This window comes from Lytechinus pictus, chromosome 16 (genome assembly GCF_037042905.1).
Source record: "Lytechinus pictus isolate F3 Inbred chromosome 16, Lp3.0, whole genome shotgun sequence".
Classification (NCBI taxonomy): domain Eukaryota; kingdom Metazoa; phylum Echinodermata; class Echinoidea; order Temnopleuroida; family Toxopneustidae; genus Lytechinus; species Lytechinus pictus.
The window spans coordinates 19765197-19790353 of NC_087260.1; the positions used below are offsets into that span (position 1 = coordinate 19765197).

Consider the following 25157-nt stretch of genomic DNA (forward strand, 5'->3'; position numbering starts at 1 on the left):
ACCTTTTTAAGAACAGTTATAGGATTTAACAAAATATATAGGCGATCTCTGTAAAGAAAATAATGCAAATGAACTGACTAAAAACGTGACATCTTTTAGGCATCGATCAAAGGCACGAACTAAACGCGAGCTGATTATTATTATTATTATTTGTACTCTGACCTGAAAACGGAACATTTAAAAGTCACTGAGTCCACCGTAGAAAAGGAGTTCTATTATTTTGAAAAAAAAAAGAAAATCAAAAGAGCTTAAAGCTAACAATAAAAATCTAATAGCCTGATGGAATGTTACGACAATTGATCACCTCAGTGAGAGAGTTGATAATTTATATAAGGTCACCCATTCACTATTGTTTTATGTCTTTTATTGTAAGGACTATACAGTTTTTCATTTTTTTTTTACAAATAACAAAAGGACCTGATTGCACCACGAAATGTTAAACAAAGGTAATATCACAAGTTCATGTATAGGAATAAAACTGTATAGAATTAAAATATTTCATATTTTATACAGAATACAAAAAATGATGAGTGGGTGAAGTAATCAGTCCCCTCATTTGCATACCAAACAGGATGTGCATATAACTGTTTTGTGAAATTAAGCAAAACATTAAAATGGCATATGACTTTCTGATTTTGCATCCTATTTTGATAAAATTATTAGTAAGAATTTTAGTAAATTTTCATTGGAGTTTATTTAAGCAAAGGACTTGCCCTTTTATCATTGATTGAATTCATGAGCACTAGCAGTGGCGTATAACAGGCGGGGAGGCAGGGGCAGGCTGCCCCTCTCCCCCCCCCCCCGGTGGATTTTACCGGGAAAATAAAAAGAAAAAAAGGAAAAGAAAGGAAGAAAGGGAAGGGAAAGAAAACGAAGAAAAGAGGAAAGGGGGGGGGGGGAGAAAAACAATCTAAAACATACAAAATGAACTCTGGGGGAGCATTCCCCGCACCCCCCCCCCCCCTTCCCGTTTCCGCGGCCACCGAAACAAAAGCGGGAAATGAAAGTAGAGTGGAATGAGCTAAAAGCTACATTGCAAAACGAAGAAAAAGTTTTAAAAGGGGAAAATAGAAGAATAACACGACAGGGCTGCCGAGAATTGAATTATAACGGGAAAAAAGATGGATGCCATATACAATTTTGAAATTATAAGCTTGCTAATATTTTATGCCATAACGGTCGCAATCAGGACAAAAACTCCTTATTAGAAAACGGGTAGACATACCGCCTATAAAGTTATTTAAAGCTTTACGCTTTTTACAAATTTTTCCACATTAATTTTGCTGTGTTGTTCCCCCTCAAAATATTTGAGTTATTACGCATTTGCGTTGATGTTGTGGTGTGTCGGCAAAGCTATACCCGCGATTAGATTAAAAATAGCGGTCATCTGTAAGGTTTAAAATTGGTTAATATCAAAATGTTCCGGGGTCTCCACCCCCGAGACCCAACCCACAAAGCACTGGCGTACTGATGGAAGGGTTTGGGCCATGGCAACCAAAAGTTATACAACCAAGAAGAACGTGTAAGATATGATGTTATTTTCTGAATATCCTGTCAAAATCTATCTCAAAGTATTCTCTTGAAAACAAAAGGTATTTTTTCTAGCTCGCTTCGCTGGCTCAGGACTTACATAATTATGAGCAACTTTTTACAACACGCACCATGCTGTGCCCCTCTTTTTTTTTATTAGTCATCACGCTACTGCCGCCTAGAGCTACGCCCTATATAATGTTGCCGCACAATCATAAAAAAAATCCTGTTCAACGGAACGTACAGACTATAGGAAAGAAAAAGAGAAGAGGAAAGAAAAACGAAAATAAAAGGAAAGAGAAGGGTGCAATGTGATATCATTGTCTGAATGTAATGTCAAAATCTATAACAAAATTTGATTTTTGTGATAAAATATTGAAATTATCGCTCGCTTGCAACTTAAAACTAAAATTCCCCATATGCCATATCTGCCCCCCTTAAAATGTTTGCCTCACTACGCCATTGCCTGTTTTTTCTTCATACCATGATACGACCGGGAAATGTTTGACTCTTGCTCCCCCTTGGCCACCGACCCCTGTTACGCCCCTGAGCACTGCATGGTAGGTGTTTCAGTAAAATCATCCCAGCGCGAAGAGCGAGCTGATTTTTCTTTATAAACTGACCGGACGGGAAAAATGAACGCGATCCAACGGGACATGTTTGTAGGAAATTGTGAGCATTTGGATCTACGTATCTAAAAAAAGAGAAGCGCGAAATTATCTTTTTTTTAATGGAGACCTGAAAACGCAGATTTTTTTTTTAAATCAAGAACAGGATGCACATCCCTCTAAACGTGCACGAACGAAAGTGACTCTAACGCGAAAACGAAAAGATATGTGAAGTGTACATTAAAATTAAACGCCCCATGTAACTGTCATGGGCAAGATAATGTATCCCATTAAACAGGCAATTCGAGCGCAGAGCGTGAGTTGAATATTTATTTTTTTTCATTTGTGAATACTTCCCACTCCGTTTTTTTTTTCTTACAATATTTTTCTTTGTTATTATTATTTTGTTAAGAAGAAGAAAAAAAGAAGAGTTTGAGGAGAAGAAGAAGTATTTATATGAATAGAAGAAGTAGAACAAGAGTAGCCATCCCCTTCACGGATAAACTTTATCGGGGGAGGGGGGGGGGGGCATTTTAATATCTGTTTACAATGTTTTCTTCCAGCACGTGCAAACTTCAAAAAAGATACCACGCCCTTTCCTTCATTTAGCTCTTAGTCTAATAAGCAGACCCATTTATCCCTTTCATATTGTAATGCACCATTTTATATTTTTTTAATGATGATGAATTTAATCTGTGAGACAGCTAGATCAAATTTTTTAGTTTATTTAAAATTTTTATGGACTAGAACATCAATTCTTTGGTGACATTTGTTTGGTGTTTAATACATCCAATGATTTATCGTGTATTACCAAATATAGGCCTAGTGAGAAAGAATAACCCTATCAGCTAATAATAATACAATCGATCCGAATTAGCGTCTAGCGTTGTGCATCGGAGTATCCAGTGAGTGAGGATATCAAGCAGTAAATTGGGTAAATACTTCATTTCTCGCTATTTTTCATGAAGTTACGTCACTTATTTATCATGCACTTTAATATTTCCATAGTAACTTCATTAAAATTGAACGAAATCTATTCAAATTCTTAGTTTATTTTACTGTTAAAGTTCAAGACAAGTGATTGTTTTCCTGTGCTGTGCCTGTGGCTGTGGTGTCAGCTGCGCCTGCGTTCCTTTCGTACGTGGGTGAAAATTCAGCGCTATACTGCCCTGTCGACCGGGGCGTGGCCCCGTGTATTTGTGGTCCCAATCGGGCAAACGACTATCGGGCTTTGGCCATGCCTGTGTGTGTAGTTTACTAGCTGTAGCTGTAGAGGGTCTAGATTAAGAAAGCCTAAACAATGGATTTATTCCCTGTTTGTTGCTCATTATTGTACAGTCGTTTAAACAGTTTTACAGATAAATTTGGGTTAGATGTCAATAATAAACTGTAAAAAGAGATTGAGAGAGAGAGAGACTAGCCAGGATCAGGAGGCTTTAATAATAGTCTGAGAGTAAAAATCACTAACGACAACGTATGCTTACTCTCCACGAAGCCAGGGATTCTATTGGATTCATCTACACATACCGCCAAAAAACCTCTGACTTTTGTCCCCAAGATTTCTACTTTCCTTCTAAAAGATCTAGCCTAGCCCTAGGCTAAATCCTGTAAATGCAACATCATTTCCAACATTTCTACGCTATCGATTTCATTTTTAAACAAGAATTCATTAAAAAAAATGAGAAAAATATTATGAAAAGACGGGTAAAGACTCGTCCGATGTTTATGCCGCCATCTTGTTTCCTGTGGTTCTTCCCCAACGTTACGGACGCGCGCATCAGTAACGTTGGGGAACTAAAAAAAAGTCGACTTAAAAACACAATGTGATTCCTAAATAAATTGCCAGATCATGCACTGCAAATTGTTTAACTGAATGTAAGAGGCATATGGCTCAGCTCAATGAACTTTCAGAATAATATCAACTTAATACAAAAAACCCAAAATATAAACTGGACAAACTAGGGATTGAATGCATGTCGCAGCCACTTTTAGGTTGGACCTGATCCTGAATGCATAAAGTCCAGTATCAGTTTGTTAAAACAAACTGATACTTTATCATACAGGAATAGTAAAGACAGTTTACAGATTTTATGGAATACTTTGTACATAGTAATTAACTGCCATGGCTAGTTCAGCTACCAAAGCACATTAATGAGTCAATTATAATCTGCGATTCATACATGTACATGAAGTGTTCTATAGAGTGTGTTCATTCAGTCTAGAATCACTTGATGAATCCTTGATAGTAAGTACCGGTAGATAGATTAGAACTGAATAGCATTCATTCATGAAGTGGAGAGCCATAAACATGAATGCTCATAAATTTGATGTCCTCTTAAAGGAGTCTAAGGATCTTCTTTATTCATCATTGGCAAACATGTACATGTATTTGCCTGAAGAGTTGATCTGTATAGAGTATTGTCATGTGTTTAAGCCTTCAATTTTCACTATTTCCCAAGAAGCCCATGAAAGTCTTTTGTAGTCCCTGCATAGATTCTGCTAGACCATTGTCTGTCGTATCCTGTACTGTACATGTATGTAAGGTGACCACTTTAATACTCATCCTCGAAGATGTGAAGCATGTCACTTTGATAAAATTCATAGAAAAATACTGAAAGCAAGCTGTATAAAGCTATAAAAAGAGAGGGATTGCCAAATACTGTAGCATGAAAAGGGGCCACTTCCATTGACAAGTGGATACCATGCGCGACCATGGGGTCTCGAAAAGCACCCTAAACACGTATTTTCCATATTCTGAAAATGCACCCCTTAAGTATTGGCGTGTGAAACCCTACCCTTAACAAGTATTGGAAACAAAACGATACTATTGGCAAGTATTCCATGAATAGAACCCCTAAACAAGTACAGCGATATTTCAAAATTTTGTTCACGGACGTCGGTCGTCAGTTTTACCGTTACCTACATCATTGGGTTCAGTACAGCCCCACCTCCCACACCTCGCGCGAATCATACTCTTAACACGTAGTGTTGACTCTTGGGGCAAAAAGTACATCCTTCATAAAACATTTAGTCTTAATTTTGTATACCCTCGCAAATTTGATCCTAAACACGTAGCCTTCCTAGCAAAAATAGATACCCTTTTTCATTATTTTAGTGTTTTTGACACCCTTATTACGTTATGTACGTAACGTGCCCTATCTTGAAAAAGACATCCTTTTTACATGTTTTTTTGGTCGCGCATGGTATCCACTCGTCAATGTAAGTGGCCCCCCCAGGGGCTGCTGTGTACTCATGTACCTATAAAAATATGGAAAGTGTAGATGTATTATACAGAACATGTAATTTGAAGGTCTCTACGATGCCAGCAGAACTATTTTACATAATGTAGAAACTGGAATTTGTTGAAAGTTTAGTAGGTGGCATTTGCTCTCGTAAATGCCAGATCGCCTTTTCATTTTATATTGTTTGTTTTAATATCTGATACTTTGTCAAAAATGTTTATAAAAATGAAAAACAATGAAGATCTGATACAATTATATGATGTTTCTTTTTGTTTCCATGTGCAGCAATGGAGCAGGTTTGTTACAGATTCATTTTCTAGCTCAGTTTAAGGTTTAACATCAATTGGTTTCCGAGAAAGTTCATTTCCTACAAAAGATGAATTTCTCTATAAAATGAAATTAATGTTAACTTTATAATCAGTTCCCTAGGCCTCTGCACTTTCAGGGCATATATTACTACACAACCCTCTGGTGATGCACTCTGTAAATGAGTTACAAATAATCAAATCTGGGCCCCTTTTACAAAGAGTTACCATTGATCTGATCAATCGCAACTGTATGGAAAGCCAGCAAAGTCAACATCTAAAATACATGTTTGTTCAAAATATTTTTTAGAAATGATGTACATGTACATGTATATACATTCACTGTTTTCTTGACAATGACAATTCTGTATGCTTGTCATTGTTTTCAAAGGACATTGAGCAAATTTCCCAAGGAAAAAAATATGACATTGATGGATTTCCATATACTTGAGATTGATCGGATCAATCTTCACTCTTTGTAAGACGGGGCCCTGTATTGACAACCCAAGGGAAACAAGCAAGGCATTCTAATCGGAAGGTGGTGTCATGGACAGATTCTTGTATCCATCAAGGAGTACTATTCAGGAAAACAAAAGATACATGTGCATACAGCTGCATGCGGTCTTTATAGAAAGGTGGTTCTACAGGTGGCAGCTTTTGTATAATAATTGTAAAATTTGTCATTTACCATTCGGTCACTTTATCTGTATGGTCTACTAAACCTGTTTTATATCTACAACCTGTTGGAGCACTCGGGTACCGTCTCAAACATTTCTTGTGATCGTTATTATTGTACATACATGTACAATATGTATGTTCCCGTGGCTTCATGTTGGTAACGAAAGAAACTACTTTCCTGTATTAAAGTTGGATGATTAATTTACGAATCTGTGGTGTATGAATTCGATAGTCTTCATAATTTGGTTTCTGCCAGGTTTGGTAGTCTACTGATGGTCACAGTCTACTGCAATGGTATTTATAAATAAAGGCCTGTAAAATACATGTGGTGCAGGCCTCAAAATTAGAATATTGGAGGGGTAAGGCAACGCTACTTTGGTGAGATCGAGGCACCTTTTCACAAAGGTCAGTCAGCAGAAGATACCAAGGCCAGACAAAATGACAAGGGGGGGGGGGGGAAGGGAAGAAAGAAGGAGGAATAGTGTAAAAAAGGAATATTTTCTTGGCCATGGAAATGTCTAATGCCCCAATAATTCAATTGAGAATAATCGGGTGTCACCTTTTACGTGTACAGTAGGATGTCTTGCTAAATGCTAGCTTCATGTTGTAGGACGACCTATCAGAATATCCTGGTGCTGCCTGTGTTATATGTAAATATAGCAATTTTAAGTTATTTTTCCCCCCTTTTTACAATTGACAACTACATGTAATGCTACATGTAGATACACATGCATATGCATGCAGGTTATCCCAGCAGTGGCTCGGGTGTCCAGCTTGTGACGACAGTGTCCCCCCCCCCCCCCCCAAGTAATCACTGTTAAAATGTTTATCATCATTGTTGACTTTTGTTTAATACTATTGAACATCATGAATAGCTGAACATCACTTTCTATAGCTACACATTGCAAACATAACTGCCACCTCCCTACATACATTGTACACACTGCATTTACACCAAACCATGTGGGAGTATCATCCATACCCCAGTTTTACGTAGACCTCTTTCAGCTGTTGTGTATCAGTGACAGTTGGCTTGATGACAATACAAGATACTCTACTGGTATCGCATACCATGGAATCTCTGAGGTGGATCCCCCATAATGAAATAAGAGTTTGTTGTGTACTAGTCTCGATACCCAGACTAATACAAATTGTCCATGTCAGTGTAATTCATTGTTCAGTCAAACACAATGTCACTGATATGAATGTTGATTTTCTATTTGCAATTCAAATTTTTTTTTCTTCACATGATAGGCCTACTGTCATCATGAAACCAAGGAGCTTCAAACATTGAAGCTCCTTGATGATACAAAAGCCAATTACAGTACAGCAAGTTTGCCAATTGATCCTACATATGCATGATAAGTGTGCCATTTTCTTTTGGGGATTACATTCCAGTAATTTGCTTTCACTCTGGCAAAACTAATATTTTCAATATTAGATTGGTGTGAAAGCACATAATAACAATAATAATAATGATAATCATTATAATTATAATTATAATGTAGGTGCCGGTTCTCTAGAAACTAGATAATCTTTGCCAATGGTGCACTATATACATACATGTACAAGTACATAATAAGTTTTTTAAAGGGGTCATTCTGCAAAACTTCTTCCAATGCATGGATGCATCCAATCCTCTTTCATCCAGGGATTTACTGGAAATTCACTTTCTGTTCTTCTGTTGTGCCCACTCTCTTTGATAGCTTCATCATTCCAAGAAAGTGGGCGTGTACATGTGCATAGGTGTATATGTACACAGGTCTACTCATATATACACATACATGGGTTGTCAATTATGTCTAATCTATGTGAAGGTATTCAAATAATAAATCCATTTGAAATGCTGATATATATTTTTGTTACATGTGTAATTCATACCACTGATTTGTAAGTCCAAAATTTCATAGACTTTGCATACAGTAACACATTCGTGTATGAGGTATCACAGGCCTAATTCATTGCCAATAGACTCGTGTGTTAAATTGGCACTTTGAAAAATTCATAAAAAATAAGGATGAAATTCGGGGGTCGAATGTTTACTACCAGTGGATAGGATATATATCTGGCAATCCATATCTGACCAGAAAAGGGTCCCTCGACCGGCTCATTTTAAAAATAAATTGGCGTGTTTGAAGACATCGTCGGGGGGAGCAGATTCATCACCTCAAACAGCAAAATAGCCCTAATCCTTCCGCCAGTCAAAATATAGTCCAAAATTGGTGATATTTCTTCCCAATTTGGGAAAAGGAAGTTCAGTAATTACCAAAAATAGAATCAGTGTTAGATGGACAATCATATGCATACACTTTGTCAATCAGCCATATCAAAATAAAAAAAATAGCAATGGGTTGGCTCGAATGAATATCTATGGCCTGCCACTAGTAATTAGGCCCGTGCAGCCATGATCTCTTCAGTGTCCCTTGAAGGCCCATTGGGGTCACTTCCTTTGAAGGGTGGGCAGCATCCGTGATGAAAAAAGTTGCAAAAATAGACATTAGAGAGATATGGCACAAAAGGAATACATGTACGTGTAGTTCTGGAGACAAGATACCCATATGATTAGAATTTCTATTACTTTTCAAGTTGCTGAAGTACAAGGTTGAGAAGTTGATGAATAATATCTTGAAATTAAACTAAAAATGAGAAAATAGATAATTTTGATCAAAAGGATTTAAGGAAACGGGATGATGTGATATACTGAAAGTGCATTAAATTTTGAGTAAGCATATACATATATTAGTCATCATACTTTACATTGTACACATACAGTATGCCTCAAAACTGTCTAGGATATAAATATCACAGAAAGGAAATAAAGAGTCTGGTTTTGCATCCATAGAAGGTCGTTTATCATCAGCCCGAGATTGCTCAAATATTGAGATTCTAGCACACTTGAGATTTCAGGATACCCTGTTTCCATCAATCTGGCTTTTCCTTGTTTTTAAGATTTTTATAGTGTGATCAATCCTTTTTTAGAAAAAAAACTTGATTTTATAAACCCTTTGCAATAACGTCCAAGATTGTATTGACTCATCGAGCACTTGAGAAAAACTTTGAACTTTGAGAGATCATGACTGTTTCTAACCTATCGAACTGAGATTATTTCATCTCAGTATTCTTTATACTCTCAATAAAGATTCAAGAAACTCAAAGGCCCGAACTCACTAAAGGTGATTAGAAACCACTTGTGGTTTGTGATGATTTTGTGAAATTGTTGTGCTTAAAGGACAAGTCCACCCCAACAAAAAGTTGATTTGAAAAAAAGGAGAAAAATCCAACAAGCAAAACACTGAAAATTTCATCAAAATCGGATGTAAAATAAGAAAGTTATGACATTTTAAAGTTTCGCTTAATTTCACAAAACAGTTATATGCACATCCTGGTCGGTGTGCAAATTGGCAGACTGATGACGTCACCCACTCACTATTTCTTTTGTATTTTATTATATGAAATGTGAATCATTCTAATTTTCTCCTCCTTGACAAGTGAAACAAAGTTTTATTTCTCCCTTAACATGTGTAATTACCATTATTTTAACAGTTTATGGTTAAGTTAAGTTGGTCCTTATTGTCAAATCTGTAAAAATTGAAATATTGTATTATTCAAACAATAAAAAACAAAAGAAATAGTGAGTGATGGACATCATCGACTCTCTCATTTGCATATCGATGAGTTGCGCATTGAACTGTTTTGTGAAAAATAAGCGAAACTTAAAAATATCATAACTTTCTTATTTTACATCCGATTTCAATGAAATTTGCAGCGTTATGTTTGTTTGAGTTTTCTCTATCGATTCAAATCAACAATTTTCTGGGGTGGACTTGACCTTTAATAGCACGTACAGTCAGGCGTACAGTACATGAACATAGCGTCCAATAATTTATCATGGAACCCTGTTTTTATTAGCCAATCAATCAATATCTTCTGGCTACTGTAAATGTAGCACTCACTTTTCATTCAACATTAAAGGGTTCAGATTTCATATATCAGGAAATTGATCATTCCTTTTGCTTGCAGACAGCATGCAGCTGCATTCAATCAAGAGGGGTTTTTTTCTTTGTATTTGTGACATGTATTAAAATTGGAGTACATGTAATACTTTTGGGGGAGTACATGTACATGTAGCTCTCGTACATGTATCTCTTCTCCATTAACCTAAGTTTCCTTGGTCTTGCAAACCATCTTGGCACGATCTGCCCTCGGGATTAATCTTGAGATTAAAGACTCCCCATACCAGTATTCTATACCCTCGAAGAGGGTGGGGATGGGATGGAGGCATGCATTCTTGTTTAAAGTACGCAAAATTTTTTGGTATCATCGTCATGGAGATTATTAATATCCTGGAACAAAACCAGAGGGCATCTTCACTTACGAACAAGTAGAGAAGATCTCTCCTGTACCGGGTAATTCTTTGTGTCGGTGCAAAAACGCTGATACGCATGGCACTTTATGCGCGCTGCTAAGGGTGCTATTGCGTGCATCCGATGCACTAAAGTGTGGTGTTACGGACGTTCTTGCACTGACACCACAAATTGGTTGATATGACACAAGCAAGTCTCTCCTGCAATTGGTGCACAGTATGCAAACATGTCAAAGCGCCATTAACCAGTAGCGTGCGCGGGGGGTGGGGGTTCAAACCCCCTCTTTAAAGTTTTGGATACCCAACCCCCCCCCCTTAAAATTTTGTTGAAATTACATAAGATTTCTGGTGAAGACCTTTTTTTGGGGTTGTCAACATTTCATTCAGCTTGAACCCCCCCCCCCCCTTTCAAAAAATCTTGTGTAGTACTACTGCACAACATCAACAACAACAGAACTTGAATCCATATATATGTAGCTGGATGATTCACCAAATTAGCAGTTATTAAAAAATAGCTTTATTATTGACTTGGATGGTATATTTTCAGATTGTTCTGAGGGGGGTAATTTGTCATCTTGATCACAAAAAGCAGTCCAATTTGAAAACATGGGCTGATGATAATGAGACCTCTGTAGGTATTAATCCAAGATAACTCTCCATTATCCTGGTACTAAATCTCTTGTTTATCAACTGATAGATAAAAACTGAGTTGTTGATATTGTATATTTTTGTATCGGTTGTCATTTTTTTATTCATAAGAAAATTTATAGTCTATAGACCTGTCTATACATGTATATGTACTGTACATGTCCAATCCTTCCTATCCAACAACATTTCCTTACAGGTCTGTATGTAGATCTTAACTACATGTACATGTGATACATGTAAGCCAATATTTTGGTGTATTTCAGCTAACAGATTTTTTTCACAGATATATGTGTATTCATTCACTTTTTGTTTCATTATCATTTTCATGATCATCTCATCATCTTGGTCATTACTATTATCAACATCAACATCTCGTTTGATTTATCGTCAGCACCACCAACTTGGACATCATCCTCCCCATCACCATCACTATCATCATCATGATTATCATTATGAATGTTTAGGATGTCACAATCATCCTTGTCAATAAATTCCAAGTTTCTCATTTTTCTCTTTAATTCAACAGGAAAACAAAAACAGCGAGACCATGGGACTGTTCGGGAGTAACGTTGTGGCCTTCAAGGGTCAGAATTACGATCAGTTACGGAAGAGTGCCCAGAGCAGTGGGTCACCCTTCGAGGACCCGGAATTCCCCGCCTCAGACGCATCCCTCTTTCACAAGAGAACATCGCCAGGGAGGATTGAATGGAAGCGACCTGGAGTAAGTTGTCATGTTTGATAAAAAATTGTAGAATATAAACCGTCCATAAGAAATAAGATCATTAATAGAATAGTAAGGTTAAAAGCAGGATAAAAATGAAATTTTGTTGATTCTTCAAGATAGAATCCATCCATCAGAATTTATGGATTAGATGTTCTACATGTAGAAATAAACTTTTTTTTTTTGGGGGGGGGGGTGGGGGATTCAGTTTCCATTTTCCATACAAATTACATTCTGCATAGGCCTACTATATACAACATATTTTTTCCCCGGAATATCTTTTGATCATTTCTGGGACAAAAATTCACTGTGCTCCTGTGTACTCCCATTAGAATAATTTTTTTACAGTACTACCAGAACAAGCCCGCTGTAAACCTTTAGGCCCGTATTCTGAAGTCAGGTTTAACTTAGACCACAGTCTAACTCTGTGCTAAAATTATGGGAAGCCGAACATTTCAAAATTTCCAGTGATTGCTTCTCATGTTGCTCATGTTTACTGTGTTCATTACTTATTCTTTAATGGTGAAGACAACTGTCATACTTATCCTTCCCAGGCAGTTAATAATGTTTTGGGAGTCAAATGAGCCGATACATTGAACCTCTACTGTTATTGATTTATGTAACAACTGGCATTCCATAGTTAAACGACAACTAAAAACCAGAGTTTAATTTAAACCCAAGTTCAGAATACAGGCTTTAGAATCTGAATGTTTGCTTTGATGTAGACCAAAATAGGTGTCTCATTTTGATCAAGGCTACATAAACCTAGTCAATAGAAATCAAGGTTACTATTTTGCCACGCTGTTGTCACTATCCTAAATATACAGCCTGTACTTGTACACAGCATCTGCTCTATTCATTACCAATATTCGTCTCATCGTTGCACTTAAGACCTCGCATCATTTTCTCATCTTCATTATCTCCCACGATGTCTTTACAAGCCGGTGTACAAAGAGACCAAATTAGTATTGGACCAGAAAGTGTACATGTATCTCCTTCTGTTAGTGTAAACACACTCAAGAATGGCAAGCTTATGTACATGTACAATGTTCATGCATATTGTTTACAACTATAGTTTATAAAATTAAAACCAAATGACTATGTCTGCTTTGATGTATACATGTAATAACATGTATTAGTGTCATTTGGATAAAGCTGGTCAGCTGGAAATTGTGTACAGTGCCTTGCCTTCTGTGTGTCTGGAGAAGCGGAACAGTGAATTCCAAGTAATATCCCGTCAAAATGCTTGTTTTTTGTACAATGTTGATTTAAAGCTGTACTGAAAGGAGTATCAAAATCACTGAATTTGGTGCATTTTTGTCTCGCCTGCATAGCAGTGTGAGACGGCGGCGGCAGCGTCAACATCAAATCTTAACCTAAGGTTAAGTTTTTGTAATGACAACATAACTTAGAAATTATATGAACCTAGTTCATGAAACTTAGCCATAAGGTTAATCAAGTATTACTGAACATCCTGCCTGAGATTCATGTCACATGACCAAGGTCAAAGGTCATTTAGGGTCAATGAACTTAGACCATGTTGGGGGAATCAACATCAAAATCTTAACCTAAGGTTAAGTTTTTGAAATGTCATCATAACTTAGAAAATGTATGGACCTAGTTCATGAAACCTGGATATAAGGTTAATCAAGTATCACTGAACATCCTGCATGAGTTTCACGTCACATGATCAAGGTCAAAGGTTATTTAGGGTCAATGAACTTTGGCCGAATTGGGGGTATCTGTTGAATTACCATCATAACTTTGAAAGTTTATGGATCTGATTCATGAAACTTGGACATAATACATGTAGTAATCAAGTATCACTGAACATCCTGTGCAAGTTTCAGGTCACATGATTATGGTCAAAGATCATTTAGGGTCAATGAACTTTGGCCAAATTGGGGGTATTTGTTGAATTACCATCATAACTTTGAAAGTATATTGGTCTAGTTCATTAAACTTGGGCATAAGAGTAATCAAGTATCACTGCACATCCTGTGCGAGTTTCAGGTCACATGATCAAGGTCAAAGGTCATATAAGGTCAATGAACTTTGGCCAAATTGGGGGTATTTGTTGAATTACCATCATACATGTATCTCTGTAAGTGTATTGGTCTAGTTCATAAAACGTGGACATAAGAGTAACCAAGTATCACTGAACATCTTGTGCGAGTTATAGTAGGTTTCAAAGTCAGCACTGCTGCTATATTGAATCGCGTGATGCAGTTGAGACCGCCAGAGGCATTCCACTTGTTTTAACATCCTGTCATTTTCAAGGCTCACACATTTTTTGTGACAGAATTTTATATTCCAAAATGACCCTCCATATTCCCTTTATTGTTTGGGGAAGCTTTCTTTCACAAAGGCCTTTTATCCCCCGGGGGGGGGGGGCCACTTACATTGACAAGTGGATACAATGCGCGACCAAAAAAACACGTATTAAAGGATGTCTTTTTCAAGAAGGGTGTCAAAAACACAAAAATAATGAAAAAAGGGTATCTATTTCGCTAGGAAAGCTACGTGTTTAGGGTCAAATTTGCGGGGATGATAAAACAAAATTAAAATGTTTTATAAAGGATGTCCTTTTTGCCCCAAACATTACGTGTTTAAATTCCAATTTGCGTGAGGTGTGGGGCCGTACCAAACCAAATGATGTGTAAAGGTAAAACCGACGACCGACGGACCCGTGAAATAACAATGAAATATTGCTGTACTTGTTATTGGGTTCATTTCAGGGACTACTTGCCAAGAGTATTGTTTTGTTTCCAATACTTGTTAAGGGTAGGGTTTCACACGCCAATACTTGTTAAGGGGTGCATTTTCAGAATATATGGAAAATACGTGTTTAGGGTGCTTTTCGAGACCCCATGTTTGCGCATGGTATCCACTCATCAATGGAAGTGCCCCCCCCCCCCCCCCCGGGTTTTATCCATATCCTCCAGTCCCCTTCCCCTTTTCCTAGAACTCTCTTCACCCTCTCTTTCAGTCCCTCCTTCCATCTCCTCCCCTTTCCTCCACTTCTGCTTCTTTCCTTCTCTCATCCCAACTATTCCCCCTCCCTTTCTTTTTCCCTCCTCCCAGAGTTCCTGTCTGTCTCCTAATTGAAAACATGGGTTCCCTGTCCACAAATTACTGTTAATTGCAGCAAATTCCTGATGAAAACAGTCAATTTGATAATTTTGAGCCAAGGTGGTGGAAAAGAATTCAGTCAATTTGTACGTACCCAAAGATAAATACTAGTTGTGGTAAACGATCCCAAAATGATTTCGAACAGAATCCAATGAAATTACCACCAAAGTGTTTGTATATGTATAAATAAAAAAATATGTGCCATATATCTTTATTAAGAAATGCGTAATTGCTGAGAAATTAGGCAAAAAAAGCATGGAATTCCATCAGATGTTGGGTATTTTTCGAAACGATATTAATACAATGTCCCACATATGCTTTTCTGTGTCAGTGATCATCAGACTTATCGATTTTGAGCTAAGATTTCATGATTTTACAATGATAGATTTACAATAATGTACCAGACCTAGATGTATGATAATATTTTGACAATTATCCTCAAGTTTATTTAAAAGACTTTCTCATTGAATAATTGTTTGCTGTGTAACTACTGTCTTTTACCTTTAATACAATTATTGGTAACGATGTACTGCAAAAACAATGCTTTAGTCATCATTATAGGCCTACAGATACAATATTTTATACTTTGCAAATTTATTATCAATTTTCCCTTGAAACTTCATAGTAAAACTCTGATGTGTTGATGTTACCATAGCAACAAAGCATGATATCATATTGAGAAAGGAAGTATCAAGTTTACTACATGTACTTGTATATTGTACGCTGAGTGCAGGTAGATACATGTACATGTATATAAAGACGTATCTATAGGCCTTAATTGGCCCATTGCTAATACTGCATGCTTTATCATACATTCTTCCAGTCGAGGTCACAGAGTGATCACTATGACTAATACGACAGTACCGGTATATTACGTACTGCAGTTTGACTAATTTCACAAGTTTAAACTTTAGTTTATTAAAGGCAAACCTCAAATGTACTGCTTGTACATACAGTAGCTTTAAATTGGCCCAAGTTAAGTTTTAAAGTCACGTTGGGGGAAAAATAAATCCAAACTGAAACCAGTATTAATTTTGAACAAATTAATCTTATCTCAATTTGCTTTCACATCCTTGATAGAGAAGCCAAATTTCTACCATTTTGAAGAAGAATAAATTACTGAATAATCGGGACATACTTGTTACATAGTATGTTTTGCTATCCTGGCTCTACATGTACATGTACAATGTAGAGGTGTGGATAATGAATGGCATGTACAGTCATACATGCACTGAGAGAAAAAAAGTCTACACTGTATGTACATGTACAATGTAGTAGACATATACATGTATCCTGGTGATGAAAACACAACAAATGGGTTTGATCAGCAGATTTTCCATTCATGGATATATTTTTGTTTATTTGTTTTCAAATATTTTTTTCACAATCCTTTTTTTTCACTAAAAAAATTGATTTTCTATGAAATTAGATGTCCACCCCAAATTCCATTAAATTTGTTATTTTTTGCCCATCGGCATCACAGAAAACAAGGACTTTTAACATAATTTGAAAAGTGTGAACAGTCAGGAAATTTGAAGTTAACTGATCTGAATTGCAGACCTCAATTCAGCTGTGGTCTAAAATGATTCATATTACAACTAAGATTAGAAAATATCATACGATAGTCCAGTGAAGTATTATGTTGAAGCATGATAGGCCCTACAGGTGTATACACTGTCACTAAAATGTATTCGCTCTACATGTACATGTATACAAAGTCTTCTTGAGTGCTTTTTTTCCAATACATTTTTATTAGTGCAGACATCAATTTAATACTAAAACTTAATATGAAAATGGCAACTATCTGAACATCATGCACTTGAAAACATTAGCTCAATTGCTCTCTTTCATCTCTTGATCTGACTAAGGATAATGATAATTTTGTCATTGTTTATGAGCCCATTGACTTGATGGGTTAATTATTAATATGCTGGCATGCCTGCTGTCTGGAACAGATTGCTCGTCAAACAGCTTAATGTGATAGTGTCGCTTGTATGGACAGCTGCTGGATCTGGATCTACACCTGTAGCTACAGTGTAGACCCAATTAACTGACCTCAAAATATATGTTCAGTTTTGAGCCTTACCCACTTTCGGGGGGGGGGGGGGCAGTCAAAGATATTGCTGTACACATGTTCGACCAAATTATTTCCAAACACCCCCTATAAGAGTTTTTCTCTGTGTGCAAAATAACCCCCTAAACAAGTTTTTCGTGGGCTTCATTTACACATTTTGGCCCCTAAAGAAGTTGTCGACAGAATATGACCCTAAACAAGTTTACTGGTTTCCCAGGCCCATTCCCCAGGCTGTAGCTTACAATCGGGAAGAACCCGAACACTTTTTAGAAAAGAGGAGGAAAATGCCCCGGGGAAATTTTCTTTGTTATGAAATTATACATTTGTCATGGGATGGGGGATTGGCCTTACAAGGCAAACCTTTGGAATCATAGATAACCTCCCTACATTCTTTTCCGATATAGAGATAATTAAAGATGGAATATGCAAAATGAACTTTGAAATTATTTGGTCACGTAGTACATTTAGAAAAGCCTGCTTCCAGTAAATGCAACATGTTATATTGGTAGTTGAATGCAAAGTACAATGTATATGTATGTGTATATTCAAGATGTTTCATATTTATGTGGAAATTATAATTTATTAAAATTTATAAATTTGAAGTACACATAAAGTTACTTCAAAATGAGTTAGATATTGACCTGGGAATGGTGATCTGAAATTCTAAAATATTTTGAAAGTACTATCATGCACAATGACACATTGAAGTATTGTGCCCCCCCCCCAATAATTTGTTGAATCTGAACAAGATTAATTGTTAAATCCCAACAGATTTGGGAGTTATGACTATGAGTGGGCGAATATTAACCATTATTAATGATAAGCTGTTGTGCTCGTTACTCACTCAACTATCCATGGCACCACACCCACGCTAAGTGGTATAAATTAATCAAAATATTTACATGTACTGTATGTATGATTCTCGAATGGGGAGGGAGGGGGTAGAATGGGGGGGGGGTGTAGAACGTGGGTTGGAGAGAGGGTATAGAGATATGTAGGAAATGAGTGCTTGCAGAGAGAGAGGGGGGAGAGATACAGATAAACATACAGAAATAAACTCAGACTTGTGAGGTGCAAAAATCAAATTTTCCTTTCTTGGAAGAATTGAAGTTTGAAAACTTGTTTCAGGGTATTTCTATATAATGTTTGTTTTAAAAAAATGTTGGGATTAAAAGGGTTCAGAAAGCCATTTTGAATCTCACAAATTTTTGTGATTCAAAACATGTGTAATCAAGAAACACGGTTCTGCATTGGAGATAAACTGACCTGAAAATACAACCGGAACGTGAAAAAGAAAAACCTACATGTAATATGAAAACGAATTTCCTTTGTCAAATAAATTTTTAATAGAGTCAATATTGGATTTCTTGCCTTTGATAAGAAGTTTGCCCACCTGAAAATTGTGGAAGATACTTGAAAATTGAGATTTTACTACAGTGTAGATAAAATTGGCAACAGCACCAGTTGTGAACAGTACAATGGAGTCATTTCTCTATATTATCTGTTATGATTTTAAGTGCCTATTAAAACAATGATGTTTCTCGTGTTCGTATGAAATGTACAGTACATCGACATGTAATGACTTTAAGGGATGTTGGATGAAATGCATTTTCAATTGATTGCAAATATCAAGTACAATTTATAGTGCATATGAATTTTAATGGTATTAATTTCTAGTGCTGATGAGTGTTCGATTTCAAATTTAAAAGTAATTTCAAGATTTATTGATTGGTTTCATGTCGTAAGTTTTTTGCAATTGATTGCAAGAATTTTAAAGATGCCCTTTATAGAGAAGTTGCTGATGTTCTGCATTGTACCTTTTGCCCCAGCACTTCACAATTAACAACAACAACAACATAGCACTGTTTAAATTTTAAGCACCTTGTTTAAGCCCATCACTCTAACAAGTTGTTTAAATGTTTAAACCAGAAATTTTTATTAGTTATAAATATCTTGTTTAGAACTTAAAACAATATTTCTTAGTGACAGGCTGAAATAAAGTGATTACAATTTTAAACAGCATTTTACAGTGTACCAATAACTATTTGACACTCCTTCAAATATTTGATTTGTTTTCAACATTGCATGTCTATGACAAAATAGAATATTTTCATTTATGAATATCATTTATTTTGCAGGAATTAACAGAAAATCCCCATCTTGTGGTCGATGGTACCAAGAGCGGGGATGTGTCTCAAGGTCAGCTTGGAAACTGCTGGTTTGTTGCTGCTACGGCCAATCTAGCACAGGAGAAGGAACTCTGGGAAAAGGTGGGTATTTCTTAAAGGACAAGTCCACCCCAACAAAAAGTTGATATGAATAAAAAGAGAAAAATCTAACAAGCATAACACTGAAAATTTCAACAAAATCGGATGTAAAATAAGAAAAAAAGTTTAGCTTAATTTCACAAAACAGTTATATGCACATCCTGATCGGTATGCAAATGAGGAGACTGATGACATCATCCACTCACTATTTCTTTTGTATTTTATTTATATGAAATATGAAATATTCTAATTTTCTCCTTTAATATTGTCAAGTGAAACAATGATCAATTCCTCCCTGAACATGTGGAATTAGCACTAAAACTGAGTGACAACAACGCAATAATTGTGATCAGCGGACTACATTATCGTTCTCGCGTAGCACACGCACGGCAGCGGCGGTGGTGCGCACTGTGGTAGAGGCATAGTGGTGGTGAGTGTCTGTGCAAAGAGGTGGATAACTGGATTTGGGTGATAGAGGGGGTATGTTACAATTTTCAAATACGTTTTCCGTGATGAAGCCGGGATACCCGTCAGGCCAAATTTCACACATAAAAAAGCATCATTTATTATGTAAAACACCTTTTCATTTCATATCATCCACATCATGACTGTTTTAGGACATACACATTCATATAATATACAAATTAATTAGAATGGTGACAGGCCGATTTTGAGGAATTACCAAAACTATCCACCATCTTTAGCACTATATGGTTCAGTCAAGTTGGTCCTTGTTGGTCATTGTTAAATCTGAAAAAAATGAATTATTTTATAATTATAATTTTATAAATGAGTGAGGGACATCATCGTCTGTCTCATTTCATGTCACTGAGTTGTGCATATCACTGTTTTGTGAAAAATATGTGAAACTTTAAAATGTCATAACTTTCTTATTCTACATCCAATTTTGATGAAATTTTCAGCGTTATGATAGTTTGATTTTTCTCTATTTATTCAAATTAACATTTTCCTGGGGTGGACTTGACCTTTAAGGATTATGATCTGTCCATCATGTGACCTTGTCGGACTGATACATTTTGACAACACAAATTTGACCGTACTCTGGATGGTCATTTTCTCCTGGACGTTGGAAGTTCACAACAATGCCAAGTCCTAGACTCTGAGCAAGCTTTATGATTGGTAAACCCAAACAAACGTCCTGCATTCAGGAAAAGAAATTACAGCGCACAAGCATATTATTTATTCTTGCAAGCTACCCATTAACCTCAGCTGCGTTGAACGCAGCACAATGTGGATCAATATACCTTGATCAAATTTGCTCTACGGAGGCCGTACGGTGAGTCGAAAACAGCCACTTAACATTTTTGAACCAGCTACATGTACAATGTACATATAGGTGGTTTGAATATAAATGAATAAAACAGCCGTTTTCAACTTGCCGTACGGCCGCCGTTGAGCAAATCTGACTCGGGTATTACCGAAGGAAATTAAGCCATGGCTGGGATTCAAACCTATAACCCTCTGTTTCAGAGTCTAGAGACTAATCCTCTGGACCACATTGCTCCAAACTCTACTCTATTATAGCTGGGATGGTGATATAAGAACAAACTACAAATTGTCTATGCTTGATATGAGATATTCTCATCATCGACGGGTAAATATAATTCTTCATTTCTTGTAGGTTGTTCCCAATGCTAAAGATCAAGACTGGGACGAAGATAACAAGGAAAAGTATGCCGGCATCTTCCACTTCAGGTTCTGGCGTTTCGGAAAGTGGAATGATGTGGTGATCGATGACAGACTCCCCACACATGGCAACAAACTCATCTACACACATTCCGAAGAGGGCAATGAGTTCTGGAGCGCTCTCCTTGAGAAGGCCTATGCCAAGTAAGTTTTGGTACTTAAAAGGTCTTTCTGTTTTAAGTTAACGTTTTTAAGGTGTGTAGTGTTGTGAGGATCTATAGTTTTAGGAAAATGGGTCTATTCCCCCCCACCCCCGTGCCTGCATAGCTGAAGTGAGACATACATGTATTTGCCTTTTACAACTGAGGAGGCTGTATTAGAACACTTGGATGAAATTGATATTTGTAATACCACAATATAGCTGTATTTTAATTCTCAACTTTCTGAGAAAATTACACTTAATCAAACTTTTATCACTTAACCATATGGGGAGCTGTTTGCGTGTCATCGCAAAACAAAACAAAAACTTTAAGAATATATTACTCTGCTTAATAATCTTTGATGGATTTTCACTATGCGTTTCTTTCTTTTTCATTTATTAAAACCAATTCACACTGAATGAACTTTCCCCTCTCGACTTTTTAAAGTGTTTTCAAGCAAAATAATACTTGACAACAATTATATTAAAAAGACAATAGAATAATTTAAGGAGACTGACAAATAGGAGATATAAGAAAAAATACTTGATTTTAATGATGGAATTAATCAGTTCAGGCATTCTATTTTATTTTCAGACTGGAATGGCAAAATGGGCCTCATATTTACATGTATATGAAATCAGTGTTTGCATTTGTAATGATTGGGAAAAATAATGACATAAAAAGAAATATTTTATCTGCTGTATTGGTTACCAAACTTTATAAATGGAAATGCATAGATATGCAGGTATCCTGTCCAAAGACTTCACTGATGTAAAAGTAATGTCCCTTCTTATAATCCAATATGATCTTTCATACATCAACTATAAAACAACCACAAGACAACCATAACCTTGATTTTAGATTGATATGGTTTGACTTGACATATTCTGATTTTCTGATTTATGATTATGGGTATTACAGAGCATACAATATGGTGAAAAATTATTCCCAGTTTCATTGATAGCATTACAAAGTGTAGGGCAAAGCATTACAAAATGTAGGGCAAAATAAAGTGTGGAATTATATGTTGAATGAGTGCTGTGAATTGTAAAATATGATGTTATAATTTCTTTTTCTTTTTTATTAGCATGAGTGTTAAATTCAATATTTTCATAATCACTGTTGGCATCATCATCATCACATCTTTACCATCATCATCGTCATCGTCACCACCACCACCATCATCACCATCACATCTTCATCATCATTATGATTTTTCATCAGAATAATTATGCTTCGCTTAATTACTATGCTATAATTTTAACCATCACACCATCAATATAGTTAAAGTGGGAATCATCGTTTTGAAAAGATTCATCTTCAATACATGTGTACCACAACTCCTTCACCATAATTCACCCCTATGTGTAGTATAGTAATGATAATAATAGCTGGATTTACATAGCGCTTTTTGCCTGAGGATAATTGCTATTATTATCATCCCAGCTTTAGTTTGAGCTACCATCACCGGCGCTCAGTGCATGCAAGGAATTAAATCAATCCTGCCTGGTTTGCCCAGGTACCCATTCACCTCGCCTGGTTTGAGTGCAGCACAGTGTGGATAAATTTCTTGTTGAAGGAAAACACGCCATGGCTAGGATTCAACCCACGACCCTCTGTTTAAAAGGCGAGAGTCAGAACCACTAGACCACGACTCACCCGTCATAACTGCATTTTTTTTCACCAAACTCTCTTATGATTCAAATAGGATCTCTGGTTGCTATGAGAACCTGGATGGTGGCAACACGGCCGACGCCCTGGTGGACTTCACCGGGGGCGTGGCCGAGCAGATCAACCTTGCCGATGCCGATTTCCAAGCAGACGCAGAGAAGAAGAAGGAACTCCATGCCCAGATGAAGAAATACAGCGAGAGAAGGTTCCTTATGAGTGCATCTATCAAGGTACAGTACATGCACAGTCACACCAACGCAATTCACTCCAAACCGACTGATAATATGCCATTGGCAATAACATGATAGATTTGGTCAGTCTGGATTCAGGCTTAGCCAGTGTGACTGAGGCATTGATGGTGAATCCAACCTTAGTAAGAGGTTGTGCTTTGTATTCAAGGAGAAAACTAAGCCTAATGGAATTGGAAAAGTTTGACAGAAATCGGACAAGGAATAAGGAAGTTATGGCTAACTAGATCAGTAGGACAATGTAAACTTCCTATTGGTAGTTGACTACCACTGTAACGTTTGAAGAATACAGAAATTTCTCAAGGTCTATTACGTTAATTCTGTTTAGGATCTGCAAATTGCACAAGACTTTTTTTCAGAGGAAAATACCTGTAGAACCTGGAGTAATAAGTAATGTAATATTTGAACAAGGGGGTATAGAGTATGGCCTAACATTCCTACTGTCGGTATATACAATATTGTTAAAATCAAAATAAATTGATAAAAAGAATATATCATTGGTGATTATCCAGTATTAAAGGAGAATGAAACCCTTGAAACCAGCTGAATCCATATCAAAGAGAAAAATCAAAGAAACATATTGTTGAAAGTTTGAGGAAGATTGAATGAATAATAAGAAAGTTATGAGCATTCGAATATTGAGATCACTAGTGCCATGTAGATCCTCCCAACGGCAATGCGACCAAGATCTGTGATATCACACACGTACAACTCCCTCATTACTTTAGTACTTATTTCACTTATATTCTCACTTTTATAGAGTCTATCACAAGGTGAGGTGTTCTCTTTATGAGATGACAAGTACAGAGGTTTCACAACATTATATCATTGATGAATCGTTTGTCATATGATTAGAATGAGGAAAAAGAAATGTTTTGGGGTATATTTCAGTGTCCAAATGGGAGAGTTGTTCGTGTGTGACATCACAGATCTTGGTCGCATTGCCAATGGGAGGATCTCCATAGCATTAGTGATCTCGACATTCAAATGCTCATAACTCTTTTATTGCTAGTCCTATTTTACTCAAAGTTTTGTTGATCTTATTCTTTGATTTTTCTGCTTTCACAAAAGCTAACTTGCTCCAAGAGTTTCATTCTCCTTTAATGTCAATAATTATTATTATTATTATTAGTAGTATTGTTATAATCATTATTGTAATTATTATTATTGTTATTACATAAAAGGTTACCAATGCTGAAGAAATGGAAGCCAGGACTGACGTAGGACTGGTCAAAGGCCACGCCTACGGAGTGACTGCAGTGAAGACAGTCAAGCTTGGAAGCTCTTCTTTCTTCAAGAAGGAGAAGGAGTACCTGGTGAGGTTGAGGAACCCATGGGGAGAGAAGGAATGGAATGGACCCTGGAGTGATGGGTAAGGAATAAGGATGATGATGGTGGTGGAGTAACCGGTGATTGTGGTGGTGGAGTAACCGGTGATTGTGGTGATAGAGTAACCGGTGATTGTGGTGGTAGAGTGACCGGTGATTGTGGTGATAGAGTAACAGGTGATTGTGGTGGTAGAGTGACCGGTGATTGTGGTGATAGAGTAACCGGTGATTGTGGTAGTAGAGTAACCGGTGGTTGTGGTGGTGGAGTAACCGGTGATTGTGGTGGTAGAGTGACCGGTGATTGTGGTGATAGAGGACATGTAACTGGTGGTTGTGGTGGTGGATTAACCGGTGATTGTGGTGGTAGAGTAACCGGTGGTTGTGGTGGTGGAGTAACCAGTGTTTGTGGTGGTGGAGTAACCAGTGATTGTGGTGGTAGAGTAACTGGTGATTGTGGTGGTGGTGGAGTAATCAGTGATTGTGGTGGTAGAGTAA

At 36.8% G+C, this 25157-nt stretch overlaps 1 protein-coding gene across 1 annotated transcript in view; it reads left to right on the plus strand.

Annotated features, from left to right (window-relative positions):
- The first annotated feature begins 2987 nt into the window (after positions 1–2987).
- The window catches only part of LOC129278468 (calpain-5-like), a 38308-nt gene continuing 16138 nt past the window's right edge, over positions 2988–25157 (plus strand). Inside the window, exons 1-6 of the mRNA XM_064111404.1 lie at positions 2988–3072; positions 11901–12095; positions 19440–19571; positions 21211–21419; positions 23124–23316; positions 24519–24706. Of these exons, the coding sequence (XP_063967474.1) occupies positions 11922–12095; positions 19440–19571; positions 21211–21419; positions 23124–23316; positions 24519–24706 (896 nt within the window). The 5' untranslated portion in view covers positions 2988–3072; positions 11901–11921. The remainder of the gene's footprint in view (positions 3073–11900; positions 12096–19439; positions 19572–21210; positions 21420–23123; positions 23317–24518; positions 24707–25157) is intronic.